Below are 18,548 nucleotides of genomic sequence, written 5' to 3' on the forward strand. Positions count from 1 at the left end.
CGCGCGGGCGCGCGGCGCGCGCGCGCACCCACACACGGAGAGCGGCGGGAGCACGCGCGGGGCGCCCCCCAGCGGCTGCACGGGGACACGGCGGGAAAGCCCCGTGTGTGACACGGGGACACGCGTGTGTGACACGGGGACACGCGTGCGGCAGGAGACACGTCCGTGAGCACAGAGACACGTATGCGAAGGCAGGCGCAGGAGTGCGGGTACAAAGAGGGGCACAGGGACGCAGCTTGCAGGTACGTGCACGCACATCCGCATGCAGCCGCCCTGCACACACACGTGAACACACGCACACACACACACGTGCGTGCACACAAAGCAGAATGTGCACACGCACACCCCGTGCGCACACACATGTACACATGTGCGCGCACACACACACACGAACTTGCGAACACCCCGCCCCCGAGGTGTCCCTCCCTCCTCCGGTGGAATCCGCCTTCCCTGCAGGAACACGTCCGTCCTCCCGCTGGCCGTGTCCCTCTCCCGCCCGCCTCCTGTCGCAGAGCAGCCCGTGGGGAATTCCAGGTGATTCCAGGGCCATCCCCAGCTGGAGCATCCCCTTCCTATCCCGTCACCGTGGGGCGGATGGAGGGGAGCGAGCACGGACACGTGGTGTCCCCTCTGCCCACTGTGGGGACACTGCACCCCACCCACGGGCAGCTTCAGCTGTCCTTGGGGAAACCTGCGCCACGCCTTTGGGATCAGCCAGGACAAAAGGACAGAAAGGAATGACGGGCCGAGGCTGCGGTGAGGGTCTGGAAGGAAGGCCGGGATACCCTGAGGCATCCAGGAGGGAATGTCACCTAAGTCGGTGGCAGAAGTGGGACAGCTCCTGGCTGGGGGCCATAAACCCGGCTCTGGGACTAGTTCGGAGGATTAAAAGACTTAATCCCAGGATTTGGATCGGCCCTTGGAGCCGGATGGAGGCATTTGGTCATTTGGGCAGCTTTTCACCCCAGTTTTGGCAGCTCATGGAGTGCCAGAGCGTGCCAGCACCAAAGCCTCCAGGGACTTTTCCTCTGGAAAATATAAAATGCCCAAAAGCTGACAGATTGGGCTGGGATGAAAGTGCTGCATTGATTTTTGGATAATAAATTGCTCCTTGGCCGGATGGCGGGAATGAGAGCTGCAGCCCTGATGCACGGATGATGGGCAGACCAGGGGGTCCCCTCTGGGGCAAGGATGGCTGCAGGAGCCAGAGGAGCAGCTGGATTCTGCCCCAGTCCCTGCCCCGGCTCAGGGGGGTCCCGACACAGGCCTCATCCTGCATCCCAGCCTAGGATCCCACTGCAGCCCAAGCTGGATCCTGCCCCAAGCCCAGCTCCCTCTGCTGCCAGGCTGGATGGGCCCAGCATGGGGGGCCCCAACCTGGCAGGTGGAGATGACAGCATCCCAGGGGATTGGAGCATCTTGGCGTTCTGGAACATTTCAGGAGGTAACGGGGCACTGGAAGGGACAAGAGCAGCTGGAGCACTCAGAGGGGATCAATGAATCCTGGGGCATTGGAGTGTCCTTGAAAGTGGAACATCCAAGGAGGGGCTGGAGCTTCCTGGGGAGTCAGAACTACACAGCCCAAGCTGGATTCTCCCCATGAGGGTGATTTTGGTGTTAATAAGTTTTAATTGGAGCTCCCCAGACCCCAACAAGGCCACCCACCAACCTGTCACGGGAAGGTTGACATATGAAATTTATTTAGGAAAACCAAAACCCACCAAAAAAAGAGAAATAATAATAAAGAAGGAGCAGGAGGAGGAGGAAGAGGAGAAGAAGGAGGAGGAAGAAAAGAAGGAGAATAAGAAAAGGAGGAGGAGAGGAAGAAAGAGAAGTCATCTCCTCCTTAGGCTCCATTGGAGTCCAGAACAACCAGTGCCGCAAGACAGAAGGACAGAAAAGCTGGAGGAGGTTTGCACACCCACACACACCCGTGCACACTCACGGGTGAGCTGGGCTGGGTGTGAGCTGCACTCCTCAGTATCCAGAGGGGTATATACAGGGGCAGGAGCTGGGAAAGCATTGACTACCTACACACACCAGCAGCAGGGGCTGGAAAAGTGGGATACAGCTGGGAAAAGGGCATCCCTGTGTGCCCCCACCACGGTGTGGTACCCGGGATGCAGAACCCAAGCGCAGGACACCCCCACATCTGTTGGATCGAGAGAGCTGTGCATCGTCAGGCATCCCTGGATCGGCACTGGGATGCAGGGACTGTCTTTGAGCAGTTGTACCTACTGGCACGTTGGTACCAGGGCTGTGCCAACGTCACGACGGGGGTGGAGCTGCTGTCCTCCTCTTGTAGCCTGGGGCTTTGCTGCCTTCTGGGACCATCCCCTCCCTCTATGGCAGTGTGGGGAGGGGGGGAAGGGCTTGAGGGGGTCTTGGAGGCAAAACCACGGGCCAGCAGACAGACTCAGTCACCAGGTGGGTCCCACCAGGGTTCGGGCAAAGCATCTCACTAAAGGCATCTCCGAGTAGGTAAGGCAAAAGGAATTCAGGTCACTTCAGCCACGTGGAGCAGCTCAGCGTTGAGGTCTCCCATTGCTCCTGCAGACACACGCTCCAGGTATCCCGAGAACACAGGCAAGTCGTCGCTTACAGACAAGCCAAGGAGAGAGGCAGCCACCGTGCAGCCCAAATCCAGGAGGGACCTGCTGTGGCACCACTTGGGATGTGCCATGGGTTACTGCACAGGAGTGGGGATGGGGCAGCAAATGGCCCCGTGTGCACTCTTGATCCCAACAGAACCAACACCAATGCCAGCAGTGCTGGAATTTTACCATGCTGCTCACTGGTGTGGTGGTGGACTCATCCAGCCTCCACAAGCTGGATGGTGCAGCCTGAGGGCTCTATGCACCCCAATCCCGCAATGCTGAGCACACCCCCCTCAGCCCCAGCCCCCTCTTCAGCTCTGCCCCAGCAGGGCAAGCTGCTCGCTGCAGTTCCCCTGCTCATGGGTGCTTCAGGTGGCTGTGGCTGGGTGATAGAGCCCAGGGTCACATACAGCTGGTCAGACCCTGGAGGCTGGTGGAGCCCCTGGCACTGAGAGGGTCCAAGTGGGCTGGGTTGTGGGACTGGAGAGACCACAGGAAGGCCAGCAGGGTCCATGCACAGTGGTCTGTAGGACACAGAGGAGGGCATTGGGGTCCATGCACGGTGGTCCGCAGGACCAGAAAAACCACAGGAGATTGGTGGGGTACATGCATGCATGGCAGTCAGGACAAGAAGGGAGTCGTGGGAAAACACCAGGGTCCATGCATGGTAGACCAACAGCATCCATGCATGGTGCCACGTAGGACTGGAGGGACCACAGGAAAATAGCAGGGTCAATGCATGGTGGTCTGCAGGACCAGAGAAACCACAGGAGACCATTGTGGTTCATGTCCAGTGGTCTGCAAGACTATAGAAGGATCCCAAAATGTCAGCAGGATCTGTGCACAGAGGTTGGTATGGCAGGAGTTGTGAAGCCACTGTGAGCTAGGGATGCTCACAACATGGTCACCAGAGAAGCTGCTTGCAGGGAGGAGGCTCCCGGGTGGACACTTCAGAGGAACACCTATGTTCCTCTGCCTATGGCAAGGACATGTATGGGACCAGAAGGTGAAGGTGATGTACGGGACCAGATGGACCCCTGTGGAGCACAGCCTCCCCTGTGCATGCAAACCAGCAGCAGGACCCCCAGCCTTGGCAAGCGTGTAGCCCTTGTAGGGGATGTGGGTGTGTGGGACTGGGCTGTGTGACAGACATGAGCCCTTCCATGGGTGAGTGGGTTCAGGGGTCCTAGAGAGGCGGGGCTTTTAGCCAAGGGATGCTCAGCAGCTGCTAGGGAGAGGCTGCAGCTGGTTCTCTGGTGTGGATCCCAGCAGGGGATGCAGGCACATCTCCGTGGCCGTGGCAATCCCACTCTGGTGTCTCTTCCCTCCTGCAGCTGGAGCCAACCTTCTTCTATGGTCCTATGGATCTGTGGTCCATGGCAACATCCCCCATACACTCTACAGCCACCCCACAGTTCTCCCACTGCCCCACACCATCCCCCTCTGTCCTGCTAACCCATGCACACCCATGTCATGGTGACCAACCCCTCTACGGGTGCTTCCACCAAGGACATCATTCTTATTGTCACCCCCTGGGGACAGGACCTGCAATCTTAAGGCAGCTTAAAGCACATCCATCCCCCAGCCCCACTGTGTCTCTTGGTGCTCCCAGCCACCAAGGCAGTGTCCCATGGACTACCGGGTGGACGGGACACCTGAACACCTGCCCTGGAGGGAGGAGATAGTCACCCAGTGCTGGGGAAGGACCGGTGGCGGCTGCTGGCAGCACACAGCCCTTGCCGTGGTAGTCCAGATTCACTGATATCCCCCAAACCTCCTCCCCATAAGCTGGGGGATGAGGCTTGGGGATGCTCCCAGCCCAGCCATGGCTGTGGGCCCCCCATCGCCTTCTTCACTCGGCCCCAGCCTCGGGGGGCTGCCCCACCTCAGGTTCAAGGCAGCCATTGAGCTGGGGGTCAGGGGCCTGTGGGTCATATTCCTCATCCAGAAAGTCCAGGGAGTTGTTACTGGGCAGCCCCCGGATGGTGAATTTGTGGGAGACCTTGGTCCACTGCTCCCGGTTGCTGGCCACCCGCTCGTAGAGCTCCGCTGCCTTGGGGAAGAGATCCTGCAGCAATCTGGGGAGTGGGGGAAGCATTGCATCAGCACAGGGCTGCACCCCCTTACTTCAGTGCAACCCCCTTAGTTGAGTGCAACCCCCATCCCCACTGCTTGGAACGCTCCCCAGCATCTGCAAGACTTGCCACAACAGCACCCGATCCCACCCTCAGGGAGGTGGGGGTGGCAGGGGTCCTCCCCATCCCAGCGCCAGCTCTGGGGCTCACTTGTAGATGGGCATGGCAATGTGCTCCATGAAGCTGATCTGCAGCTCGGGGATGTAGGCTTTCTCCCGGTCCATCATCTCAAGCGGGCTGTTTCCCATGGCTTTCTCCTGCATGGGTGGCAAGGGGGTCAGTGCCAGTGGTGCTTTCCCCCCATTCCCAGGCAAGACCTCTCTGCTCACTGCCCTCACCCCCCATCCTGTTGGTGCTTCCTAGGAGCATGGGCCAAGCCCAACCCTGCCAGGTGGTACCTACCAGGTCACCCTGAGAGAAGAACTCCTTGTAGATCAGCTCCTGCAAGAGACAGGTGTCAGCACAGGGGGTGCAGCCTGGGATGATCCCCCATCCCCACTGCCCTCCAGACCCCTCCCCACAGCTTTCAATCAAGCATGGATACAGTCTGGCTTGGAGGGACTGGGTTCTGCTTGGTCCAGGGTTCTGCATGGGGGAACCCACTGCATGAGGGGCAGGTGTGTGCCTGGGGACATGCAGGTGGCCTAGGCGGGTTGTGAGGTGGCATTCAGGGGTTTAGCTCCATGGTGTGGCACTCACTGCAATCTTCCTGGTGGTCTTCCAGCCCTTGGTCTGGTCAGACAGGTCACAGGAGGTCATGAGCAGGCAGAGCAGCAGGCTGCGGTGCTGCTTGTTCTTGGGGTCATATCCCACTGTGGGCAGAGTGTGGGGCAGGGGTTGGGATGGGGGGCTCAGGACAGAGCTCCATAGCCCCCATCACATCACATGTGAGCATTTGAGGGACAGCCAGAACCTTCTGTGTCATGTCCCAGCCCTTATCACCCTTGACATAAGAACCTCCTGTGCCACCTCCCAGCCTTGGTAGGATGAGTTCCTACCACCCCTCAAATCCCAATCCCAATCTCCATCGAGGATCTTCACCTTCTGCCATTTTCTGGAGATCCTTGAAGATGCGGAGGTGGTGGGCCAGGTCAGTGGCCAAGATGATGTCCCGCATCAAATCCAGCATGCGCTGGTAGTCCTGTGGGCAAGGCAGCTGCCGTGACCAGCTCTGTGCCCCTGCCAGCTCCCACATCCCCCTGGATCCAGGGATGGGGAGCAGGAGGTCTGGAGAGGACGCAGGGGCTCAGCACGGGCAGGGACTGGCATGAGAGAGGCGTTTAGGTGGGGGGCTCACCTTTCTGGAGAAGTGGTCAAAGATGTTGCAGCCTTGGCTGTTGAGGATAGCAATGGCTTGGGCAAAGTGATGCCTCTGTGGGAGAAGCCAGGACCGTGAAAGCAGGCAGGGAGCAGGCAAGGATGCTGCCATGCAGCCAGAACCCAGGAGAGATGGGCAATGAGAGATCTGTGGGACCTTACCTCCATGACAGAGCCCTCTGAACTGTAGAGCGCTGCCAGGACCGATTTCTGCAAGGCAGAGCAACCAGAATGATGGAACTATGGGGGTGAAGACCCCCACAGCTGTCCCCATACCTCTCCTTCCCCCTTGCCCATCCCAGCTCTGGGCTCGGCTCACCGAGGCCACCTGGAAGGAGTTATTTGTTCCTCTGTGGTCCAGGTCATGGCACATGCAGGAGATGAAGAGGGCAAAGATCTCGATGTCTCTGGGGAGGGGGAGGAGGGAAACTGAGGCAGGCAGGAGAGCGGGGAGCACCCCAGCCAGGCCAGGGGTTGGAGAACAGGGGCAGGGATAGCACCTGGCCTTACTCCAGGTAGTTAACAAGCTCCAGGTTCTTGTAGAGCAGGTAGCAGAAGTGGGAGACGGAGAACGCGTGCATCCAGTTGTGGTAGGGAGGGTCACGGTACCCCTTCTTTACCATCAGGCAGAACCTGCACCGGGACAAAGCCATGCAGGGTGGGTCTCACCCCACAGGGATCTCCACCTTGCCAGGTGTCCACCAGCAGGCACGGGCATGGGGATGGGGATGGGGATGGGATGGGGAAGGTCTGGGGATGGGTGATGGGAGATGGTTATCTGTATGGGAATGGGCATAGGGATAGGGATGAGGATATGGACAGGGGACAGAGAAGGGGTGGACAGTGATGAGGATGTGGATGAGGACAGAGACAGGGACATGGGTAGGGACAGGGGTAGGGACAGGGGTGGGGAAGGAGACGGATGGGATGAGGTAGGGAATGGTGATGTGCATGGGGATGGAAATGAGGATGGAGACAGGAGATGTGGACAGGGATAGGGACTCACCTGGTGAGCGTCTGACGGTCCATCTTGTAGTTGTTGATGAAATTCATGTCTTGCAGCATGCTCAGGATGGCCTGGCAGAGGGGATGGGGAGGTGGCAAGGAATGACAATGCCCACCAAGGTCCCCCGTGAGCCACCCCTGCCCCTGCTCAGCAGGAATATGCTCAGGGGTGCAGCCACATCCCTTCATCCCAGCACCCCAGGATTGTGATATATGACCTGACCAAGGCCAGGCGGTGACAGTTGAGAGTTGTCCCCATGATCCTCACCATGGAGGTGTCGTCCTCAGGCAGTGAACGTGGTGTGTAGGTGAAGCTGGCAAAGTTGGGGTCAATGGTGGACACAGGCTGGATGCCCTCGCTCAGCAGTTTGGTGTACTCATCATCAGACACCTGCAGGAGCCATAGCCAGTGACCCACCCTGTGACCACGTCACCAGGTGTCCCAAAGGCCACATGAGCCATGGTGAGAGCAGAGAGCCCTGGGGTATCACCACCACCCAACTGTGTGACCACCTCGGGGTAAAGTGTGGGGCACCATGCTGGCAGTGGGGATCCCCATCCCTGTCCTCATGCACCTCACCTTCATGTGGTACATCATCATCTCATTGGCCAGGTGGCTTCGGTACTGTGCCTCATTCACCTTCTTGTACAGCAGGGACTGTGGGGCAGGATCACAGTGTGGGAGTGCTGGGGGTGGGCAGACACCCTCCAGCACCCCCAAGCCCACCCTGGCACCACAGCACATCTTTGTGCCCTTGAATTCCCATCCAGGGCCACCACCACTTGTCCCCAAGGAATGGGGACACACACACATCCCCCCATGCCCATCCCTGTGTGCTGTGGCAGAGCTGGGAGCCCTCCTGGTGTGTGACCCCCTCCAAGGACCCCCAGCACATACATGGGCGATGCTGATGCCGCAGTAGATGGAGAAGGCAGTGGCCAGGTCCTCGTCGAACTTGCTGAACCAAGGGCCGTTGATTCCCATCCAGTGGCCACCACCACTTGTCCCCAAGGAATGGGGACACACACACATCCCCCCATGCCCATCCCTGTGTGCTGTGGCAGAGCTGGGAGCCCTCCTGGTGTGTGACCCCCTCCAAGGACCCCCAGCACATACATGGGCGATGCTGATGCCGCAGTAGATGGAGAAGGCAGTGGCCAGGTCCTCGTCGAACTTGCTGAACCAAGGGCCGTTGATCTTGTTGACCAGCTCTGCCACCCCAATGACCTCTGGAGCAGAGCGGGGACAGCAGGGTATCAGGCCCTTGTGCTGGGAACGGGGTCATGTCTGTATGCTGGGGACAGCACTGTGTCTGTGGGCTTAGGCAGGGTTGTGCCTAAGTGGCAGGGACAGTGCTGTGCCTGTGGGCTGGGGACAGCATGACACCCACATCTGGGGACAGTGCAGTACCCAGGGGCTGGGACAGGGACAGTACTGTGCTCATGTGTTGGTGGACAGGATCGTGCCCAATGTAGGGTACATGATCATGCCCATGTGCTCAAGGACAGTGCTGTGCCAGTGGGCTGGGACAGTGCTGGGAATCATGGCCATGGGCTGGGGGACAGTGCTGAGTGTCTGTAGGGGGACAGGATCATGTCCAGGGACCGTACTGAGCCCGGGGACTAGGACAAGATCACATCCATGTGCTGGGGTCAGTGCTGTGTTTGTCTGCTGGGGGACAGGATCACACCCAGGAACTGTGCCAGAATTCAGCACAGAGCCCAAGGGTTAGGACAGGACCACGCCCTCATTAATGGGACAGAATGCTGCCCTGATGCTGGGGACAGGACTGTGACCACAGGACTGGGACAGGGTCATGCCCATGTGCTGGGGCAGTGCTCTTCGTAAGGGCTGGGAACAGAATGGTGCCTGTGGGCTGGGGACAGAATGGTGTTCACATGCTGGGGACAGTGCTGAGCCAGGATTGTGCCCCTGTGCTTGAACAGGATTCATGCCCACAGGCTGGGGATGATGCTGCCCGTGCCTGCATGCTGGGGACAGTGTCATGTCCACATGATGGGTGACCAAACCACCATGTGCTGACTAAGACACCTGCAGGGCCAGACCTTTCCCCGCTCTTCCCAGTGTGCCCCCATCCATCCGTCCCTCACCCTGGCTCTCGTTCTTGATGGGGAAGCAAAGGATGTTGCGGGTGCGGAAGCCGGTGCTGTCGTCCACGCCACGGTAGAAGAGCGGGTGCGAGTAGGCATCCTTGATGTTCAGGATCTTGCCAGTGGTGGCCACATGCCCAGCGATGCCCTGGTCTGCTGGGATGCGGATCTCGTAGCTCTGTGGGCAGGGGAGGAGGGTCACCAGCAAAGCCTGTGGGGAGGGACACAACCCCAGGCCCCCCAGCTCCATCCTGTGCTGACCTCGTCATCCACCACTCCACCATCGAACACCTTGGCCACCAGCTCATGACTGAGCCGGTCCAGCAGGAACACAGAGCATCTGCAAGACACAGCGCTGCCATTCTCACCCACAGGGGAGCTCAGTGTCCCCCCCGTGTCCCCTCACCCACGTGCCCCACCACCAGCACTCACATCTCAGCATTGCTGAGGTTCCGGGCCTCTGTAATGATCTCCTGCAGCAGGACAGAGACATCATCTGCAGGGGTAGCAGTGAAGGGTCAGGCACCCCCAGCCAGGCAGCACCGCCCCCTCGTTCCCCACTCATGCAATGAAAGCAGGGAGGAGGGTTTAGCTCAGGGTCCCAGAGGGATAGGGGCTGTGTGGGGCACGTGCACGTGCGAGCAGCACATGCGTGTGTGCAGCAGTGCACACACGCAACTGCACCTGTGCACACGTGTTCCTAAGAGCTCTGTGGTCATGCTACAAGCATGCATGCAGCCGCACAGCATCAGTGCATGCCAGGTTCTGTGCCAGCTCATATCACCCTTCTGTAACCATTCCCCAATAAGGGGACAAGGTTCTCCCTGGCTGGGGACAGAGACCCCATTGCTACCACCCTCCAGGGCTGGGGGGTGGTCATCCATTCCCCATTCCACTCCCTCACCATGGGTGCTCTCCAGTGCACCTACCCAAGTGGGTGAAGAGGTTCTTGGCCACCTGCAGCAGGGCCTGAGGGGACAGACAGAGCACCATTAGTGACCAGTGAGAGATGGGGCGCACACACACACGTGGCACGGCCCTCCACATGCTCACCTGGCACTCGCACTTGAGCTTCTGCTCCTTCTGGAAGGCCAGGGTGCTAGTGAGCACGGTGGAGGTGTAGCAGAAGCAGTGCTGGATCTTGTGCTCGTCCGTGTCTGTGTAGCTGGCGGGGGCACACCTCAGTTGTCTGTCCCCATTGGTCCCTCCCCTTTCTCCATGGTGACGATGCTCCAACACCCCAAAAGTGATGGGGTGCAGCCCCACAGAGAGTCCCAGCCAAAACACTGCTCACCTCTCCCCGCTCAGTTTGTTGAAGGCGCAGGCCAGTGCCACCACCTGGGAGGTGGCCCGGCTAATGACAGGGACACAAAGCATGGAGGTGACCTCGCAGCCCAACATGCTGCTCAGCTGCTTGTGCTCCTCCTGCAGGGAGAGCCAAGACGGGGCTGGAACCCCTGGCCCACTCCAGGAAGCCCCATGGGGCACTGGGGTGACACCCGTGTCCCCAGGTGTGGCAGGTACACAGCTGGTACCCACCTCACTGATATCCTTCAAGGTGATGGGCTTCTTATCCTCCACCACCTGCCCCAGGCGCCCAAAGGTAAGCTGTGGGGAAAGGGAACATGTTAGCACACAGCACCCATTGCCCACCCCCCTGACCTCCCAACCCCTCACCACCTCCCCTGGCTCACTGAAAAGCTGATTTCCTCATCCAGGACACGGTCCCCCACCACCTGGAAAAGATGGGAAGGAGGGGGTGCCCATGAGGAAGACACCACGTCAGGGGTGTCCTGTGATCCTCTGTGGGGGTCAGGGTTGGGGCACTGGCCCAGTGACACCTACCTGGCAGAAGAGCTGGTGGTTGTCCTCAGAGACGAGCAGGAGGCAGCAGCACAGAGACTGGGTCTCCTGCTTCAGCTGGGGAGTAAGGGGAGGGTCAGCACCCCAGCCTGCCCCGAGCACTCCCCAGGTAGAATCCAGCTCCTCCTGTGGCTCCCTGTGCCCAAGGCACCCACACATGCCACAGAGAGCTAGGTGCCCCTCCCCAGAGCCTCCTCCCCGTGACTGAGCAGGTTCACTCTGGAGACTACTGATGGCAAGGAGAAGGCTGTTCACTCTGGACACTACTGAGGCACAGGATAATAGAGAGCAGGAGAGGAACCTATATGTTCTCTCAAGGAGTTTTTGGTGTGAGAGTGGCACAGTTAACTCTGGAGACTATTGATGGTTGTTACAAGGCTGCTCACTCTGGTCACTACTGGTGACTCCACAGCTGATGCTTGAGGCTTTTCTTGGCTCTGGGGAATTTTCTTGTTTTGAAATAAAACAGGGCTCCCTGGTGTGTCCTGGGGCTGGGGGCAGATGGGGATAGGGGGCTGGTGGAGCAGCTACTCACATAGTTGATGACCTTGAGCTGCAGCGAGGCGGCATCCAGGTCGTACAGCTCACCTGTGTGAGGGTCACGGTGCTGTGAGGGGCTGAGCGTGGTTTCACCCTGTCCACACCCCCACCCTTCACTGTGTCCCCCCACTTACCACAGAGCTGTAGGATCTTGCAGTCCAGGTCACTGTAGCTGCTCTCAGGCGCCTTCTCAGGCTTGGCCAGAGAGGTCTGGGAGGAGCTGGTGGAGAGGCTGACCTGGGGCCAGGGCTGCAGCTTCTGCAGGGCTTGCAGGCGCCGGAATGCCACCAGGGCCTGCAAGGTTGGGCAGAAGGGACAAGGAACAGCAGGGCTGGGGGAAAGGGTGGTAGGTCCCCAGGTGGCAGGTGCCCAGTTCAGGAGTCACTCACATGTCTCTCTAACGCGCGCAGGTTCTGCTCGTCTGAGTCACTCAGCTGGCCACAGTGTACCTGGAGCAGGAGTGATGTCAGGACCTGCATGTCCAGGCCTGCCCCAGAGCCCTGCCCGTGTTCCTGCACTCACCAGGATGACGCATACCACAGCCCCGCTGTTCTTGTCCACCAGAGGGATGATGAGCACTGCAAGCAAGAGAGCGTCGGTCCCAGGTGGGCCCCAGGGACAGCCCGGAGCTGTGGAACTCAGCTCTTGGGGTGCAGGTTCCCATTGCATCCTGACGTGTCATGTCCCACCCAGCTAGCCAGCCATCTATCCATCTTCCCATCCATCCATTATCCCTCTGCTTACTTGTGCCTGAGAACACCCCTGAGTCCCAGTGCCCACCTGTCTCTCATGCCTCCATCCTGTTTCTACCCACCTGTCTATGCACCCATCACTCACCCACCCACTTTTGTCTCAGCCACTGCCTCTGACCACCCATGGACCGACCATCCATCCATCCATCCATCCATCCATCCATCCATCCATCCACTCACATCTCAGTCCCCCTCCCCGTCCCTCCACCTACCTACCTACCACCCAGCCCTGTGCCCATACCCCCATATATGCCCACCAGGGCCACCCTTCCCACAGCTCCCACCTTGTGTGCCAGGGGCCAGGGGCGCTGCCAGGGGTCCCAGGTGCCGGCCAGGGAGCTCGGAAGGGAGCAGCCCCCCACATTCCAGCCGCTTCTGCTTCTGCACAGCGTCTCTGTGGGGACAGGGATACTTTGAGCACCCCCTGGGAAGGTCAATGCCCAGGAAGGGGCAGAGACACCCACGGGATGGGGACAGGCTCAAGGACTGTGCAACACGTGCATGTGTGTGTCCCTGCACGCATGCACAACCCCTGGAGACAAATGCGTGTCTTCCTGCACACACAGAGCCCCTGGGCCAACATGTGTGTCCCTGTGCATGCACATAGCCCCTGTGCACGTGTGCACATCCAGGATGAAGGAGAGGATGGGAAGGGAAAGCGGATGGCCGCAAGTATGGAGATGGAATGAGGACGGAGACGGGGACAGGGATGGAAACCCTCCTGCCTTCCATACTGTTCCTGCACACCAGCTGGGCCACCCCTGTGTGCCCACGCCGAGCTCACCTGAGCTTCCCGCTGGCCGGCAGCTCGTGGGGGGGGTCATCGCAGAGCAGCCGCGTGTCCCCATCCAGCAGGTAGATGTAGACGTGCTCCTGGGGGAGAGGGGCAGCACACACGTGTGTGCAAACGTGCGTGCACGGCCACACGTGTGCAGGAGCAGTGCACCAGCGTCACGGTCACCAGCGTCAGGGCCACCAGCACCCCCAGGGTCACCAGCGCCCTGAACCCACCATGGGCCACCAGCAGCACCCTGGTGGTGACAGGTGGCCCATATAGGGGGAGAACTCTGCAGTGGGCTGGGGATAGAGAGGCACCACCCCAGGCAGAACTCCAGCATCAAGCAGCAGATAATCCATTCTCTACTCCCTCCAGGGCTTCCCCCAATCCAGGGAGTCTCAGCAACCCCATCATCCCCACCCACCCAAGGAGGACGCTCTGCTCTCTGTTCCTCCCAGCCCCCCAGGGGATGCAGATGCATCCCCCACCTACCACAGCGGGCAGCAGGGTGACAAGGGCATGGCGGAGGGCATCACGCAGGGAGGTGGCGTCGAGCGCAGCACCCAGGCTCAGCAGAGCATCCTGCAGAGAGACGAGAGCAGAGCAGGGGGTTACGGGGGGGTGATACCATGGAGAAGGGCACTGCAGCACCCACCCACCCTCTCTGACCCCTGCCATGGCACCGTCCTTCTGCTCCCAGACCCCTGGCAGTGGCCTCCAGTCTGCCTGGTGCCTTTTTTGGAGCCAAACCCTCCTGTGCTGGTCAATGTCCGTCATGTGGGGAGGTGGGAGGTCCCCAAAAAGGGAGAGGAGGCTTTGGCACTGAGCCACACTGCCCTCAGTGCTAGCCATGCATAAAGCACCAGTGAGAAGAGAAATGAGGCAAGGAGATGGATTAAGGCTCATCTGGGGATTACAGCCCCATGGAGGACAGGGCGTTAGGATGGACACGTGGAAAAGCTGGGGGGCTTTGTGGTGCAACCCTCCCAGCTCTGCTCCTGCCTCCAGCCCTTGTCTGGGAGACTGGGATAAGGATGATGTTATGATGGAAAGAGCAGATGCTGGGAATCAGACACTGGATAATGGTGTTGGGATTTGCTCTTCCTCTGGTCCCAGCTTTGCCAGGTGGCTCCAGGCTCCGCTCCCGATAACCAGACCTGGGGACTGTCTTGCACCCCATGACCCATCCAGGACAGCAGCCCCTTGCAGGGCCATGCCACCCACCCACCCTGGGATCATACTTGGCCACGGGGCCAGATCCAAGTGGCACTGGGAGCGTGGCTGGCGGTGAGGGTGCTTCCAGCTGAAGACATCGGCACTGGATGTTATTCCAACAGGGCCGCATCTCCAGTCACTTACTCACACTGGAGACACATGCACTGTAGAATACAGCCAGGCCTCAGCCAGGTGGCTGTCCTGCCATCCCTCTGTCCCACCGGATGCTCCACAGCGGCCCCCCTGGGGCAGGGGAAGATGGGGCAGAGCCTGAGCGGGTCCCTTGGGTCTGCTTGGGGCATCAAATGCCAGTGGCATTCTTGATGTGGGGATGAACAGGCGGCAGCTGCACATGGGTGGTGGCTTTATTAGGGCTGAGAGTACAGGTCCATCCCTGAAACAGTGAGGGGAAAGCTGCAGGAGCTAAAAGAAGATATTCCCAAGAGAAGGAGACAGCAGCAGATGTTGGCAGGAGGGTTTGCAGCCTGGCAAGAAGGTAGAGAGAGTGAGGGTGGGCTAGGAAGGACATCACACTCATTCTACTTATCCCACTCATCCTGCTAACTGCTTCTCCCACTCATCCTGCTCATTTCACCCAGCCTATTCACTATATTGATCCAGTTCATCCAGCTCATCCCATTTGATGGTTCATCCCACTCAACTGCTTGTCCCACGTGTCCTGCTCATCCCACTCATCCCACTCACCCTGCTTGTTCCTTTCATCCAGCTCAACCCACTCATCCCACTCAATGGCTCATCCCATTCAATGGCTCATCCCACTCCTTCCACTTGCCCCCTCCTCCTGCATATCCCACTTGCTCATCCCACTAATTCAATTTTTCCCACTCACCCCATTCCCAGTCCACATCCTCCAGCCCAGGGCAGAGGTTTACCCCAACACCCTCCCCTGCTGTTCCCCAGCCTGGAGGGTGCTGCAGACCCACTCTGGGGGCTCTGCTAGGACAGAGCCAGGGCCAGAGCCAACACAGCCAGATCCTGGTTATTGCCATAAGCAGCCCTTCCCTTTGCTGTGGAGTCCCCTGGTCCTACTCCCAGCAATCCACACCATCCAGGCACTACTCCAGTTTGGGTGGCAGCTCCTTCAGATCCATCACTACTCCATAAATGTTGGGGTCTTTGGATGAAGCTGCATTGGCACAGGATCCTCAGCACCAGGGCAGAGATGAAACCATCAGCCACCCCGTGCCTGTCACCAGGAATGTCACTAGGACCCACCAAGCCGGATTCACACAGCCCTGTACCTGCACCCAGTGGGGATCAAAGCTCTCCCAGGGAGAGCTCCCAGCACCTGCTCTGCATCCCAGCTTCCATGGAGGGCAGAGCTATGGTAACACTTCCCAAGTGGGCACAGGGGGTTAATTAACTTCACTAAAACAGGAGAAAGCATAGAGGGATTGCAGTTCCTAGCTGCTGGAGCAGAGTCCAACACCCTCATCCCAGGTGCTGCACACCCAGCAGCTCTGGGGGGAAATGCTGTCTGGAAATGGGCATGGAGAGAGGGCTTTGGGAACAGATCCAAGGACAGGGTATGGGAAGAGGCACAGCATGGCATCGCTGACAGCCCCAGGAGCTGAGACTGCTGCTCCTGCAGAGCAGGTGAGCAGCACCCTGTCCCTGTCCTGTCCCCATGGTGCACACACATGGCCCTGTCAAGCCCCCACCCAGGGACTGTTGTCACCTTTTCTCTGGCCTGAGAGGACAAGGATCTTACCCTGCCCCATTCCCTGAGCTGACAGGGTGACCCACGGGACCTCAATGCTGCAGGAATTTTGCCAGCTCTCCTTGGCCAGCATCCCATGCAACACCAGAGCCATACCTGCCTCAATATTCCCACTGGAGCTCGTGGAAGATTAATGACACCATTCATCTCCTTAGAGTAAGGATTTGTCTGTGCTCCAGCATGGACGCCCCCACTCCGGCAAAGCCAAATCCTGCCACAGGCCAACCTCCAGAGCACTACCTGCTCTCTCCCTCATGGAAAATGGCCCTTTTTCTCCCCTGCTGGTTTTGCCCCTCTTTTTCCCTTTGGAGAGCTGCAGAAGCATCCTGTCCCCATGCATGTGGTGGTGGGGACCCCCAGCACAGGCTCCCAAGCCCCCATCCCAGGCTTCCATAGATCCTGGTAGGATTTAAAAGCAGGTTTGGTTTTTTTTCAGAGGGAATTCACCAGCAGTGAAAACATTACTTTTTTCAAGAGGATCAGCAATGTCTGTCCCCTGGCCCCCCCACAAGCTGTGGAAACTTGGTTTGTCCTCCCTGGCACCCCCAGCTTCTCTGGATGTTTATGAAATAGAGAAATCCCATCCTGGCCAGCTTCCTCTCCAGAAAGGTTCATTTCACACCTGCCATGTGGAGGGTGGGGGCCTGGAGCAGGAGCACACGGATGTCACAGGGTCTCAGATCTCTGAGCTTGCACCCCTCCTCCTGGCCTTGCTCCTGGGAGATGAATGGAGGCCCCCAAGGGTGAGGAGGAGCCCCCTGGCATCAGGCAGAGGCTGGATCCAGTGCATGAGGCACCCACTGGGATGTTCAGCCCTGCTGAGGGTACCTGGACCTTGGGCTCTCTCTGAGGGGGGACACACCTGAGCACTCGGTGAGTAGGGTTTCAATGAAGCAGAGCTCAGAGCCGGCACCTGACACCTGCTGGATCCTCTTTAACCATGGGAAAACAGGCCCAGAGAGCCAGGCAGCAACACCAGGAGCATCCTGCTCCCAGAGGAGTGCTGAGCAGAGCTGCAGCACCCCCACCCTGCCTTGCAAGGGGATGCTGGGCTGGGGAGGCCCCAGATGGATCCTGCCATCGCTGCCAGAGCACCCATGGGTGCTGGTTCTACAGGGGGATGCTGGCAGCAGCCCAGGCTTCAGTGGCAGATTCCTGCCATAACCCTCCCCAAAGAACCTCGAGGAAATGAATCATCTCCCTGCCGAGCTTCCAGCCCTGCTTTGCTGTAAGAATTCCAAGTAAATGATCTGCCAGAGGTGACCGCTCGAGCTTGAGGCATCCATGACACAGAGAGCCCTCAGAGCTTACTCGGCTCCTGCCCTCCGATGGGACCTTATCCATCTGGGAACACAAGGAAAATGAGCCAAATTAATTTGGGCAGTGGATTGGTCTATTAGCCCCTGCCTGAGCAATCACCTTTGGGATGGAGCTGGACATCGCTCTGTCTGGACAGCTTCACCCCCAGTTGTGGGCCCCAAATCAAATTAGAGCTTCCACGATGCTGAGTGCACAGCTCTCAGTGCCTGTGGGCAGCACATCCCAGTTCCCACATCCCATGCAGATGCTTCTCAATGGATTTCACAGGTTCAGGTTGCAACGGGATTGGGATGCTTGGGAGTGCAGAACACAGCAAGGAGGGGTCTGGGGCACAGCAAAGGACCCCCCTGCTGCCTGTCTCAGCAGCCCCAATGTCTCTCACAGAGGGTTTGCAGACTTCAAGGACAGAGGAGCTGCTCCCCAGGGAATTCCCTACCAAGCAGAGCTCTGGATGAGGAGGGTGACCATGTGGTCAGCTCGTTTCAAGGCTGAGAGTGGGTGCTGGGGGCTTAGGGCTCCCTCCCACTGCAGTCTTTTCAGACAGGATGCATTTTTAGCCACCAGCCTCTGGATCCTGTTACATTTGACAGGTGAAAAACAAAATCCCGTTTGGATTCCTGGGAGGCAGCCTACCTCCACCTGCACAGCCCCTCACCGCTCCTTGTGTCCCACCCACAGGGTGCCTGGGTGCCTGTCCAAGGGCTCCCTATCCACCACAACCCTCAGGCAGACACCCACCCTCTCTCCTACACCCCAGTTCTGCCTTTTCCCAGCCCTTTCCCCTTTCCAGAGAAAGTCATGGGGAAACTTTTCCCCTCCTGCCTCCCCTTCGAGGAGGAAGATGCTGCACCAGGACCCCCTTTTGCCTCCACCCATCACACCCAGCGTTGTTCCCAAGTGCATGGGGACAGATGTCCCTGCCTTTGTCACCTCTCCAATGCATGGCTGCAGAGTGACAGCACCACGGGGAGCAGCTGATCCCCCTGGGCCTCCGAGCTGAGCCACAGCTGCCAGCAAACACCCAGCCTGCGCCCGCGCCGCCCTGCCCAGGCATTTGCCGAGCAATCTGGCGGCATTAAAAATATCCCAAAATATCCCTGAGCCATGATTCATCCTCCTCTCCCACCTCCAGCAATGCTGAGCCGCCCCAGCTCCCCCCAGTCCTTGGGGGGC

At 59.1% G+C, this 18,548-nt stretch overlaps 1 protein-coding gene across 2 annotated transcripts in view; it reads right to left on the reverse strand.

Moving 5' to 3' along the window:
• Positions 1-1,672: 1,672 nt before the first annotated feature.
• PDE2A (phosphodiesterase 2A) overlaps positions 1,673-18,548 on the reverse strand; it is a 40,738-nt gene continuing 23,862 nt past the window's right edge. The window contains exons 2-30 of one of the 2 annotated variants that reach the window (XM_039704418.1): positions 13,592-13,681; positions 13,106-13,194; positions 12,606-12,715; positions 12,092-12,147; positions 11,959-12,018; positions 11,704-11,863; positions 11,565-11,617; positions 11,012-11,086; positions 10,861-10,902; positions 10,706-10,774; positions 10,461-10,591; positions 10,220-10,331; positions 10,096-10,135; positions 9,599-9,662; positions 9,428-9,506; positions 9,167-9,344; positions 8,172-8,284; positions 7,635-7,712; positions 7,323-7,445; positions 7,056-7,126; positions 6,560-6,682; positions 6,369-6,456; positions 6,212-6,259; positions 6,030-6,104; positions 5,774-5,873; positions 5,432-5,544; positions 5,135-5,173; positions 4,883-4,989; positions 1,673-4,675 (exon numbers count right to left, since the gene is read on the reverse strand). In XM_039704418.1, coding sequence (XP_039560352.1) covers positions 4,450-4,675; positions 4,883-4,989; positions 5,135-5,173; positions 5,432-5,544; positions 5,774-5,873; positions 6,030-6,104; positions 6,212-6,259; positions 6,369-6,456; positions 6,560-6,682; positions 7,056-7,126; positions 7,323-7,445; positions 7,635-7,712; positions 8,172-8,284; positions 9,167-9,344; positions 9,428-9,506; positions 9,599-9,662; positions 10,096-10,135; positions 10,220-10,331; positions 10,461-10,591; positions 10,706-10,774; positions 10,861-10,902; positions 11,012-11,086; positions 11,565-11,617; positions 11,704-11,863; positions 11,959-12,018; positions 12,092-12,147; positions 12,606-12,715; positions 13,106-13,194; positions 13,592-13,681 — 2,712 coding nt within the window. In that variant the 3' untranslated portion in view covers positions 1,673-4,449. The remainder of the gene's footprint in view (positions 4,676-4,882; positions 4,990-5,134; positions 5,174-5,431; positions 5,545-5,773; positions 5,874-6,029; positions 6,105-6,211; positions 6,260-6,368; positions 6,457-6,559; positions 6,683-7,055; positions 7,127-7,322; positions 7,446-7,634; positions 7,713-8,171; positions 8,285-9,166; positions 9,345-9,427; positions 9,507-9,598; positions 9,663-10,095; positions 10,136-10,219; positions 10,332-10,460; positions 10,592-10,705; positions 10,775-10,860; positions 10,903-11,011; positions 11,087-11,564; positions 11,618-11,703; positions 11,864-11,958; positions 12,019-12,091; positions 12,148-12,605; positions 12,716-13,105; positions 13,195-13,591; positions 13,682-18,548) is intronic. The other variant, XM_039704417.1, reaches the window with a different exon arrangement.

This window comes from Passer montanus, unplaced genomic scaffold (assembly GCF_014805655.1).
Source record: "Passer montanus isolate IOZ18808 unplaced genomic scaffold, ASM1480565v1 scaffold175, whole genome shotgun sequence".
Taxonomy (NCBI): domain Eukaryota; kingdom Metazoa; phylum Chordata; class Aves; order Passeriformes; family Passeridae; genus Passer; species Passer montanus.